Below are 13,446 nucleotides of genomic sequence, written 5' to 3'. Positions count from 1 at the left end.
CCATTTGTCTTCCTTTCAGTGACAATGATGGCATCCATGTGGCCCCCTGTCAGGGTGCTCTGGGTAGGAGAAGCTGTGTCGGTAGGCAAGTCTGTGCTTGTACACATTCCAGATGCAAAAATGCAGTTCTCGTGGTAGCGTGCGGTTCCCGTGTAATGTTCCATGCAGCTTACTTTTACTGAGCCTTCTGATTTGAAATCCAAAACAGTACTAAGCTGTGTGGTTGAGGTGCCATTGCCAATAATATGCAGTTGTTTCTATCTCTTGATCTTTGAGAAAAGAGATGGGTCTTTGTGATAGCTGTGTCTGTTTTGTTTCTATTTAAGTTTTCGAGGATTTGAAAAAAGTAAAACGATAATATTAAGGCATGTGGTCAGAGTATTTAAATATAAAAGGCAAAACCTTTTTTGAAGTAACTCAGAGAAATTACTCTTCAATGATATAGCTATCACTTTTAAATGTGTCACTTTATGAATATTTGAGGTCTTAATGAGACCCTATTGTCACATTCTTTTCCATAAATCTGATAGTGGAAAAGGAAGGGATGAAAACTAGTCATTCTTTTCGTACTACTGTAATTTGGTAATATTGCACTTTAAAAAATGATGCTTTGCCAAACCTCCAGATAGCCCTGAGTCACAAGGGTTTAGTCGTCGAGGTCCTCTTTGCAGGAGATCAACGGCGGGTGTAAATGATGACCGTCCCCGGCTGTGTGTAATCTCTAAGTAGTCCCTCTCTTAAGCATTTTATTCTGTGAGCAAGCCCAACAGTTACAATGGGGAAAGAGGACAGGACAGCCGCAATCTTTATTTCTGGCTCTCCTGACGTTGCACAAGAAGAAATGGGCTTATTCTAAGAGTGACAAAAATGGATCAGAAAGAGAAACACCCAGACTCACCTCCCAGGAAACTTACTTACACACCAAGTGGGCTTATGTGTAGTTGGACTAGGCAGCTGTCCTCCAGGCTACAGAGGGGCTAGAAACACCCATCCTTTCTTCAGATCTCACCCCTGCCAGCAGCGCCACATACACTACCAGTCACCCCTGCTCAGTGCTCCGTTTGCTGGGAACAGTGTGGGGAGAGATTCCCACCTGAGTTTGAATCCTGGCTTCAGACCTTCAGACTCAGGGTGACAAGATATTAAAACTCTCAAAGCCTTGGAGTCTTCATTTGTAAAAGACGATACTAATCATATCTGCCTCGGGTGACGGTGGAGACTCCACTGAAGAATCCCTTAGTGTAATTCCTGGCACATGGAAGAGCTCTGTAAATCTAAGCTGCTCTTATTATGATGTTTATTATTGTTATTCCACAGCTAAAAAAGGAGTTGAAAGGCCAATACCCCTGGGATGAAACACATCGACGTCACTGGTAAAGGGAGGGTCCTGGGTGCTTAAAATGTGAGAAAATCAGAAAACGGAGTAAAAGCCCTAAATAGAGGCGGGGCAAAGGAGACAGACCTTTATGTGCTTTCGCAGGCCTCATTATTTTGCTTAAAGGTCACTTCTTTTCCCCAGCCCCAGTTAAATACAGTTTATACTGTTTTTTCATTTGTTAACTTTTACAATTATAAATATGTCCTAATGTTGGACTCATCCTACGCCATCTAGTCTGGAATAATATCTGACATATTAGGCCTCCAGAAATGTTTGTTGGATCACTGACTTTTAAACTTTAAAAATCAAAAACCTGATTTCTATTTCTGTTTAATAGAAAAGCTCGTATTGCCCATTATGGTATAACAAGGGCTTACCAAAGGCCTTTCAGTACGCGGGTTAAAACAGAGGGCTGAGTTTAAGATGACATTTCTCTGCCTTTAAGAACAGCGCAGACGCCGAGCCATTTAACCACAGAGGAGATGACCTTGAATTACCTGCTTGAGCGGCCTCCTTCGTGTTTTAATTGGGTGGTGCTTCTGTTTACTCCGATACCCAGCCACACTGGATGGCTAGGGAAATAACATTTAAGACTCTTACAAGAATATAAATTGAATATCAGGCCTCTCGAAAATTACTGAGGTAGTAGGAAGGTTGTGTTTCTAAGTTCTTTGCCTCAAACCTAAACATCGCGTAGCATGAAGCCGTTTGATCCTGTAGCCCCTGCGTTGGTTTCTCTCCCCACCCTTAGCGTCGCTCCGGCCTTTAGTGAGCTGCTGCGGTGTGGCTTTTCCCCGTGGCTAAGTTTTATTTGCAGCTGCATATTTTTACGTGATTGCTTACACTGCGAAGCTGTAAATTACTTTCTGGTATGTTCGATGACAAGAACACTTTTTAAAAATCCACACAGATTTGTGATTCCATCATCTTGGTGAAGCCACCAAGGATACCTGTTTGTTCTTATTCTCATATTGAAAATATGAGAGATGGTGTGATAAGGCCAGCTTCATTAATTCATTTATAAGTACTATAATATAATAGTTAATTTGTCCATACATAGCCTCCAATTATCTCCTCAATTCCTGGTAATAGCCACAACCCCATCTTTCATTTTTATTACCTCCCAGTTAATTGCACTAATAGGTTTTGCTTTTCATTTCTACATGATTTTCATTAGAAAAAGTGGCAAGTGTTAACTCTTGCTGCTTTTTAGTTAGTAAGCATTGCAGGCTTTTTAATCAGAGACGAACAAGGAAAATGAATTTTTAAAAAATTTCGTGTAAATGTGCTTGCTAGCCTCAAAATTCCAGATGACTACTTCTAACTTTTACTTTTTTAGAAAAGAAGAGGCTTATTTGGGACCAATAAATTCTGCCAGGTAAGGAATATTGGTAGCTAGAAGTACATGGGTTTTTTTTTTCCTTAAAAAAACAAAACAAAACAAAACTTCTCTAGCATTATTTACCAATGAATCACAATTTTCTCAGTCCATAGGTAGCTTTCTTGTGTAATCTGAATGAACATGAGCTAATTTAATGAGTATTTACAAGGCACTTGTTCATTTAAAAGTGATATAAACATTTTAATAGAGATGTTTGAAAACGCTTGTTTATTTTTAATAATCAAATGTCTGTGAGAAAGCCAACTGACTCTTTAAGAAAACTCTAACTGTCATTAATTGCAATATCTCCAATAATTTTCCTGAGTATTCTACATGTGAAATCATTATGATATGTGTATATAGTTTTGACTGGAGTAAATTGAATCACTTGCATATATCACATTTTAGGATTTATGAAAATGTTTTTATTCACCCTGAATGTTTTATTCACCCTAAAAACTGGTGATTGAATAAAAGAATTACCATTAACTTAGTTCTACATATCTCATTATAGTTACAGAGGACTGACACGCATTACTAGGAGAAAAAAATATGTTAGTATAAATTAACATCATAGTTATTATTTTCATCTAAGTTGTAGAGTATTATAGGACTGCTAAGAAAAGTATTCTATCACTTAATACTTTTTTTTTTAAGATTTTATTTATTTATTTATTTATTTATTTATTTATTTGAGAGAGAGACTGAGATAGAGAGAGAGAGAGAGAGAGACAGCAGGAGCAGGGAGGAGAGGGAGAAGAAGGCTCCCTCTGAAGAAGGAGCCCAAACCAAAGCAGGGCTCCACCCCCAGGACCCTGAGATCACGACCTGAGGCAAAGGCAGATGCTTAACCGACTGAGCCACCAGGCGCCCCTCACATGACACTTTAAAAAGGGAGAGAGAGAGAGATCTGAAAACCTCTATATTCCTCCATGTCTGGATCCCCCTGAAATGACTGAGGTACCTGTAGTTACTGTGTCAGATGGCAAACACTCCAATTATCAGCTAGATCATATCTGTTTCATGGTATCAGCTGAGTTGGCAAGTGGAGCAATCTTTTTTAGACAATTTCAAGTTTTCTTTCAACTAACTCGGGTTCCCCGAAATGACATGTGAATAAGAAATGTAATCATAGAATCCTGTGATAAACAGCAGAGAAGGACAAAAGAGATACAGACAGAGGGAAAAAAGTGGATCTTTTCCTGAAATAGCTGTAAAGAAAAAAAAAAAGAATCAAATGGAAAATAGAGAAAATCTATTCCAAGTGAGAAACATAGAGGATAAAATTTTTACATGATTTGTGGTAAGTTGTTCAAAGGATAAAAGGCAGCAAGAGTTAATGACAGGTGACAAAGGAATGGGGTGAAAGGGCTGTGTTGATTTACTCGATTTTATAAGGACGGCTGGGATTATGTATATAAAGTAGAGAAGCCAATTCTTGTAAGAGTTTTTTGAAGGAACTTCTTAGTTACTTTTCGGAGAGCAGATGGCTGGGAACTTGCCTTTGTATCTGGAGTGCTCCTCCACAATTCACCTCCCAGCCTTGGGAACACTCGGGGATATTTTCAGGCTGATGTGGTGCGAATGTGAGATTTAAGTAGAATAAAGTTGTATTAGGAGTTATTTAAAAAATTTTATAGTCAGGTAACAATTTTAAAAATCTTGTAAGAGGAATGTTTATATTCTAGTTCATGTTGGAGCTGTCAGCAGATGTCTTGGTTTACTAAAACTTTGGAACTAGATTATTTTAGATATGCCTTTGCCTATGTTTCTATATTGTGGTGTGGGAACACGAAGAATATATTCATTTTTTTTTAGATAATGAAAGCTTTCATTTTTAATGTTAATTTTCAGTCTTTTTTAAAATGAGTAATAGGAAAGAAGACATTAAACCTATGATTTCATGAATATTATTGCTCTGTTTTTAAAAAGCCAATTTTAGTTTGATTTAAAGAAAAAATAAGTAAATAATAATAACACAATATATGAATATGGCAAAAATAATAATAGCAGCTTGCAGGAAACTGGTGTTTGGGAAATATTCATATAACTTTATCCCATGTAGTTCACACATAACCAGTAAGTATTTTTCAGAGCCTGAGAACAGAAAATATCTCAATAAAATGCTCTCATTTTGTAACTTTGCAAAACAATGTACTTTTTTCATCTGCCAATATAGTCAGGCTGTTTTATTTTTAAGCCTTTTCAAACTGCTTTGCCATCTCTAGTAACAATCAGAAAGTGTAGTTTCAAGTTTTGCAAAGGGATGAATGAGACGTAAGTGTACACATTTGTGAGTAAACGAAACAACTGAACTAGTTTTATTTTCTGAACTTTTGAGATTTTCTTTGCCCATGGAGCGTTTTTTAAATGCTCACTAAGTACACTTAACACATCGATTATGACCTTGAACTAAAGAAATCCCCAGATTTTCCAGTAAGGATATTTTTACAGTTAGTAGTTAAACATAATACTCTTAACAATTTTCTTTCTTTTTTGTATTTTACGTTATCACATTTAGAATCGACTTTTTGGGAGTATATGTAGTTCTAAAAATTTTAACATGTAAATTTGTGTAACCACCACTGCCATCAGGATACAGAATAGTCTGTCACTCCAGAACATTCCCCTCTTCAAAGTTTTGTCCTGTATAGTGAGAATACATTGTCCTGTCATCTCTCTTAAACTCATAACAAAAAAAGATAATCTACACTACTGTTCACTATGTCTGTAATCCACCCTCTTTTCTAATGTACTTAAGTTCTTCTAATTGCTAATTTTATACTTTGTTGATTTATACTCCTGATCAGAGATAGTATTTTTGTCCTTTCTACCAAATATCATCAACTAATCCACTCCTAAATTCCAACCTCAGGAGATTTCCTACATGATGGTTGTCAGTGGATCTGCCCTTGTTCATGTTACATGTGTTTATAAGTAATGCTTTGTTCATCATCTGCATTGTTTTTTGAACTGCCAGTTGTCTGATGTTAATGCTGGAGATTATCTGGAGTACGCAAGAGACTCACTGCTCTGTCTCTCTTTTTATAGGCTCTGCAGATAGTGTTCTTTCTTTTTCCAAGTATTTTCATGGCATTATGCCATAGTTTTTCTGTGGTTGAGTATTTTCATCACCGTATATTTCTCTGGATATGTATCGAACATGCAAACCAAAGGAAGGAAAGTCACAGGTTATAAGTCAAAACTTTACTTTTTTCTAAAATTTAGATTCAGATAGCCAACATATAGTACATCATTAGTGTTCAATAATTCATCAGTTGCATATAACACCCAGTGCTCATCACATCACGTGCCCTCCTTAATGTCCATCACCCAATTGACCCATCCCCCACCCACCTCTCCTCCAGCAACTCTCAGTTTGCTTCCTATAGTTAAGAGTCTCTCATGGTTCGTCTCCCTCTCTGATGACTTCCCATTCAGTTTCCCCTCCCTTCCCCTATGATCCTCTACATTGTTTCTTATATTTCCCATATGAGTGAGATCATATGATAATTGTCTTTCTCTGATTGACTTATTTCACTCAGCATAATACCCTCCAGTTCCATCCACATCAATGTAAATGGTAAGTATTCATCCTTTCTGATGACTGAGTAGTATTCCATTCCATATATATATTCCACAGTTTGGCTATTGTGGAATTGCTGCTATGGATATTGGGGTGCAGGTGCCCCTTCAGATCACTACATTTGTATCTATGGGTAAATACCTAGTAGTGTAATTGTTGGGTCATAGGTAGCTCTATTTTTAACTTCTTGAGGAACCTCTATACTGTTTTCCAGAGGGGCTGTACCAGCTTGCTTTCCCACCAGCAGTGTAAGAGTGTTCCCCTTTCTCTGCATCCTCACCAACATTTGTTGTTTCCTGACTTGTTAATTTTAGCCCTTCTGACTGGTGAGAGGTGGTAGCTCATTGTGGTTTTGTTGTATTTTCCTGATAGCAAGTGATGTGGAGCATTTTTTTGTGTGTCTGTTGGCCATTTGGATGTCTTCTTTGGACAAATGTCTGTTCATGTCTCCTGCCCATTTCTCGACTGCATTCTTTGTTTTTTGGGTGTTGAGTTTGATAAGGTCTTTATAGATCGTGGATACTAGCCCTTTATCTGATATGTCATTTGTGTATATCTTCTCCCATTCTGTAGGTTGCCTTCTAGGTTTGTTGAATGTTTCCTTTGCTGTGCAGAGGCATTTTATCTTGATGAAGTCCCAATAGTGCATTTTTGCTTTTGTTTCCCTTGCCTTTGGAAACATGTGTAGCAAGATGTTGCTGCAGCCGAGGTCATAGAGGTTGCTGCCTGAGTTCTCCTCTAGGACTTTGATAGACTCCTGTCTCACATTTAGGTCTTTCCTCCATTTTGAGAATATTTTTGTGTCTGGTATAAGGAAATGGTCTGGTTTCATTCTTCTGCATGTGGCTGTCCAATTTACCCAACACCATTTGTTGAAGAGACTGTCCTTTTTTCATTGGAGATTCTTTTCTGCTTTGTCGAAGATTAGTTGACCACAGAATTGAGGAGCCGTTTCTGGGCTCTCTGTTCTGTTCCATTGATCTATGTGTCTGTTTTTGTTCCAGTACCGTGCTGTCTTGATGATTACAGCTTTGTAATATATCTTGAAGTCTGGCATTGTGATTCCACCAGCTTTGGTTTTCTTTTTCAACATTCCTGTGGCTATTCGGGGTCTTTTCTGGTTCCATACAAATTTTAGGATTACTCTATATAGATTACTCTGGGTAGCATAGACATTTTAACAATATTTATTCTTCTAATCCATGAGCATGGAATGTTTTTCCATTTCTTAGTGTCTTACTCAATTTCTTTCATAAATGTTCTGTAGTTTTTAGAGTATACATCTTTTACCTCTTTGGTTAGGTTTATTCCTAGGTATCCGGTGGTTTTTGGTACAGTTGTAAATGGGATCAGCTCCTTAATTTCTCTTTCTTCTGTCTCATTGTTAGTGGATAGAAATGCAACTGATTTCTGTGCATTGATTTCATATCCTGCCATGTTACTAAATTGCTGTATGAGTTCTAGCAATTTTGGGGTGGAGTCTTTTGTATCATGTCATCTGCAGAGAGTGAGAGTTTGACTTCTTTGCCAATTTGAATGCCTTTTATTTCTTTCTGTTGTCTGATTATAAAAGAAAGGGCAAGAACCATATGATCCTCTCAATTGATGTAGAAAAATCATTTGACAAAATACAGCATCATTTCTTGATTGAAACTCTCCACAGTGTAGAGATAGAGGGAACATACCTTAATATCATAAAAGCCATCTATGAAAAGCCCACAGCAAATACCATTCTCTGTGGGAAAAACTGAGAACTTTTCCTCTGAGGTCAGGAACATGACAGGGATGCCCACTCTCACCACTGTTGTTCAACATAGTACTAGAAGTACAGAAGTCCTAGCCTCAACAATCAGACAACAAAAGTCAAAACTTCACTTGATCAATATCTAGACAAAGGTTGCATGTTAATCTGCTATGGGTATTTGAGTGTACAATTGTGACATGCATTTCAGGTAAGATGGATTTCAATCTACAGTGCATGAAAAGTAATAAATTATTTTAAAATAAAGATCAGTAGTTTCTATGTTGTGATATGAGCCTGTCGTTTATAACTTTGCCATAAATCAAAAATTGAGAAACTGAAATATATGTGTGATAATTGTTACTGAGGTCATTTCAGACCATTTTATATATCATCACCTCACGTAGGGAAAACGTTCACAAGTGAATTTGAACCCTGACCTTTGGATCTTAAGTTTTCTTGTTTTTTGATTCTTTTAAGGTTTTTCAAGGTTCCTTATATAGATATAAGATTTCTTGAGATGATGTGATTCTCCTCTGATTTGGGGGGGGGGGGTTATTGTTTCAAACCAGTTTTTTGTTCTTGTTTTTAACTCCTGGGAACAAGTGCCTCACTACTGAATGAGATTCTTTATTATCCTTCTTTGGGAACTAAAAGTTAAGCCTTAAGGAATGACATAGCTACTTTTACTTGCTCTCACTACTGTCTGTCCTTTGAAGCTATACACTGACTATTTTATCATTTGCTCTTCAGATGGACCCTGTGCAAAAAGCAGTCATTAACCACACTTTTGGAGTGTCCATTCCCCCAAAGAAGAAACAAGTTATTTCTTGTAATGTCTGTCAGCTTCGCTTTAATTCGGATGTGAGTATCACCTTTTCATTGCTCTCTGTAGTCCGTCAAGCTCAAAGTCTGATTGTTCTGAATATGTACATCTCTTCATATTTACATAGCCTCGAGCAGCCACTCCATTGGCGGCCCACTTACTTCTGTGTGCCAGATTTTCCAGGGATTCGGATTCAGTATTAGAGACTTGAGCAACAGAGTGGCTAATATGAAAAACCAAGAATTCCTCTATGGAATCAATCTCACCCATATTATTTTATGCTTAATCTTGCTGATGATATTTACTTTGGAAAAATTGCTAAATAGCAGAAAATATTTTTTAAAAGTTTAAAATGCAATGAATGCTGAAGAAAACTTTTGCTATTGCTCTTTATAACAAGTGTCACATTTCATGTGTGTATGCCAAATCATATTAAATAACTGAGGGAATAATTTATTACACAGTTTATATTTTCCCAGAACATGGAAATGCAGGGAAGTTTTTGTAAATTATTTTATCTGGTTAGCATAACCATCATGCTAAAAAAAAGATAACAAGAAAAAGGTATAAATCATTTATTAAAGTACATGTTTAAATGTAGAAGTAAGATAACATGAAATTAAAATAAATAATAGAATATTAGAATGTGTGTAATACTCAATTACCAAGTAAAGCCAGTGACCAATGCAAATCTGAATCTGGAGCTATATATTATATGTGTTATTTCCTGAGTTACTCCACCCCAGAAGCCATCTTCCAAAGAACATGTTATAGGATTCATGTTTTTTTACAAATGCTAAACAATAAACACTCTTGTCTGCAGATACCAGTAAATGTTTTGCTAATTCTACATACAAAACATAATAAAAATTATAGTCATTGGAAGAGTGTTTTTATTGTGTTTAACATGATTTGTAGAAGTATTTAATGCAATTTCCACCAATGAATTTTTTTGGCACTTGATAAAATCTTCCTCAACTCCCTATTCCAGAATTAAAGTGTTCCTTAAAAAATTGAGAAATATATGGTATCAATTCATTTGAAGTCTCAACATTGTCATCTGTCCCCAGATTCATCTACAGACCCTCTAGAATCCCAATCAAAATCCCAGAAAGCATTTTTTTGGAAAATGCTGAGCCATTTCTTAAATTACATAGAAAAGAAAAACCCTAGACTAGCCAAAGCTTTTTTTTCTTTTTTTAAAGAACAAGTTTTGAGGACTTCACTCCTTGATTTCACTGATTACCTTAAAACCTACAGTAATCAAGACTGTAATATTGGTGAAAGAATAGTAGATACATTGATCAGGGGAACAGAATAGAGTTCAGAAATAGACCCAGGGGCGCCTGGGTGGCTCAGTCGTTAATTGTCTGCCTTCGGCTCAGGGCGTGATCCTGGCGTTATGGGATGGAGCCCCGCATCGAGCTCCTCCACTGGGAGCCTGCTTCTTCCTCTCCCACTCCCCCTGCTTGTGTTCCCTCTCTCTCTGGCTGTCTCTCTCCCTGTCAAATAAATAAATAAAATCTTTAAAAAAAAAAAAAAAAAGAAAGAAATAGACCCAAAGCTATCTTCAACAAAGTTGCAGTGATAATTCAATGGAGAAAGGTTAATCTTTGCAACAAATAATGTAATTGGATAACTGCATGTAAACTTAGAAAAAGAACCAGCTGTTTCACACAAAATTCCAAAATTAACTCAAATGGATTATATATATAGCTATAAACTTAAAAGTAAAAAACATCAAGAAGACACAGGAGGAAATCTATGTGACCTTGAATTAGGCAAAAGATTTCTTAGGAAACAAAAAGTATGAACTATAGGGGCGCCTGGGTGGCTCAGTCTGTTAAGCATTCAACTCCTGATTTCGGCTCAGGTCATGATCCAGGGTTGTGGGATCGAGGCCCACATTGGGCTCTGGCTCAACATGGAGTCTGCCTGTCCCTTTCCCCCACCCCCTCAAATAAATAAATAAATAAATAAATACATAAATAAATAAATAAAATCTTTTTTTTAAGTATGAACTATAAAAATATTGATATATTAGACATCATCAAAATTAAAAACTTCTCTTCAAATGACACTGTTATACTGTTGAGAAAACGGAAAGCTATAGACTGGGAGAAAATAATATAAAACATATGTCTTGTATACAAAATATTTAAGTAACTTACAACTCAATAACTAATAATAAGTGGGCAAATGATTTGAACAAGCACTTTACCAAAGAAGAAAAATGAATGACAAATAAGTATGCAAAACAGTGTTCAATATCATTAGCCATTAAGGAAGTACAGACAACAATTAAATACCCCTCCACTTATTAAAATGATGAAAATTAAGCAAATTGATAATACCAAGTGTCAAGAATGAGAGACAACTGGAACTCTCATTTGTTGTTGCTAGAAATACAAAATGGTGCAGGGACTTTGGAAAATAGTTATTTACAAGAAATTTTTAGAAGTTATAGATATATTTTCCATACAACCTAGCAATCCAACTTTTAGGTATTTATCTAAGAGAAATGAAAACTTATGTTCATACATATGTGTCACTTATAGTAGCTTTATCCATAATTGCCCCAAACTGGAATTGACCCAAATGTCTATCAACTGATGAGTGGATCAACAAACAGAAGTATAGTCATACAGTGGAATACTGCCTAGCAATAAAAGAAATGATGTACTGATAATATCCTACAACATGGGAGAATCTCAGAGGCAGTATGCTAAATGAAAGAAATTGGACACAAAGACTACGTACTACGTGATTGCACTTATAAAACTTTCTACAAAAGACAAGACTATGGGAACAGAAATCAGATCAGTAGTTAATACGGACTGAGAGTGAGGTTAGGGAATCAGCTACAAAGGGTGTAAGGGGTATGAGGGAGCTTTTTCAAGTGATGAAAGTATTCTATGTCTTCATTGTTCTGATGGTTACACAACGGTTTTTATTTTTCAAAACTCATACAACTAAATACCTAAAAAGGAATTTTATTGTATATAAAGTATACCTCAGTAACCCTGACTGGGAAAAAAAGAAATCAGCATGATAGGAGCCATGAAATATTTTGTAAGTAGAAGACTGATTAATGATAGAGACATAAATACTAACCATATTGAGCTACAATATTACTACTTGATTTAAGGTATAATAATTAAAGGACTTTTGCAAGAAAAGACAGAATAATAAATGCTAAAATAGATCCAAGTATATTTAATAGTTTGCATAATTATTATCCAAATTTCTACAGTCACAGAGGGCAAGTAAAGTCTCTGTAACTTTATGAATATAAAATGGAAGAGTTCGCTACATAACTGACCACTTATGAAATGAAATGGCCTCCTGAAGAAATGCTTCATACTTAGGCAAGGCCAGTTGTTGAAAACATCTCATACTACAAACAAATAGATTGCGAAGTGAAATTGCAAAAATTTTCAAAGGATACAGACTTTCATGAAATCTATGAATGTCGTGTTAGAGAACTGTTGACTCAAAGCCACGAGACAAAGGAGAATCTGCCTGTTAGAAGAATTAACTTAAGAAGAAAAAAGTAACAAGGTTTGGTAATAGATAGGCTCTTTAAAAAAAAGGGGGGGGGTTGACTATCAAGTGAATAATAGAGACTTTGGGGCAATTTTGAATCCCTTGTATTAAAAAAATATATATATATTTACATGGTTCAAAAAGCAAATTAATTTTAAAACATACATTGAAAAATCTTGTTCCAACCCATTCCCCATCCTCCCACCCTCCATGCCATTCCCTGTCTATAACCACTTTAATATTTCTTACATATCTTTCCTGAGTTTGTTTAAGCAAATATAACCAAGTATAAATATTTATTCTTATTTCATCTGTTTTCTACATAAAAGGTAATGTGCTGTTTACACTTTCATTTGCCTTGCATTTTTTATATAACAATATATCCTAGATTGGGGTGCCTGAGTGGCTCAGTCATTTAAGCATCTAACTCTTGATTTGGGCTCAGCTCATGATCTCAGGGTCCTGAAATTGAGCCCTGTGTCCTGCTCCACACTCAGCAGGGAGTCTGCTTGGGATTCATTCATTCTCTCTCTCTTTCCCCTTTACCCTCTCCCCCCACTCACATGCTCTCTCTCTCTCTTTATCAAAATAATGAATAAATAAATCTTTAAAAAAACCAAAACAATATATGCCATTGTCCCTATCAGAACATAGATAGCTTCCTCTGTTTTTTTTACAGATGTAGTAGGCAAAGATGTCCACATCCTAATCTCTGAAACCTTTTACTATGTTACCTTATATGGCAAAGGGGAATTAAGGGAGTAAATGGAATTAAGGCTGCCAATCAGCTGACCTTAAAATAGATTATTCTGGATTATTTTATGGCCCAAAGGTCCTTGTAAAGTAGAAGTGGGAGATGAAAGAGAAGGTTAGAATGATATGAGGACAACTCAACTGGCCATTTTTGGCTTTGAAGGGGAAAGCCACAAGCCAAGGAATGTGGGCAGCCTGTAGAAGCTGGACAATCAAGAAAATTGATTGTACCCTA

At 36.2% G+C, this 13,446-nt stretch overlaps 1 protein-coding gene across 9 annotated transcripts in view; it reads left to right on the top strand.

Annotated features, from left to right (window-relative positions):
* Nucleotides 1-13,446, top strand: part of ZNF385B (zinc finger protein 385B) — a 296,219-nt gene that overhangs the window by 230,183 nt on the left and 52,590 nt on the right. For 8 of the 9 annotated variants that reach the window (XM_045806235.2, XM_087861857.1, XM_087861856.1 and 5 more), the window contains 2 exons: nt 2,718-2,756; nt 8,840-8,950. In XM_045806235.2, coding sequence (XP_045662191.1) covers nt 2,718-2,756; nt 8,840-8,950 — 150 coding nt within the window. The remainder of the gene's footprint in view (nt 1-2,717; nt 2,757-8,839; nt 8,951-13,446) is intronic. The other variant, XM_045806236.2, reaches the window with a different exon arrangement.

This window comes from Ursus americanus, chromosome 1, assembly GCF_024610735.1.
Source record: "Ursus americanus isolate L20-20 chromosome 1, mUrsAme1.1.p, whole genome shotgun sequence".
NCBI classification, from domain to species: Eukaryota; Metazoa; Chordata; class Mammalia; order Carnivora; family Ursidae; genus Ursus; species Ursus americanus.
This window is presented reverse-complemented; position numbering and strand designations above follow the sequence as displayed.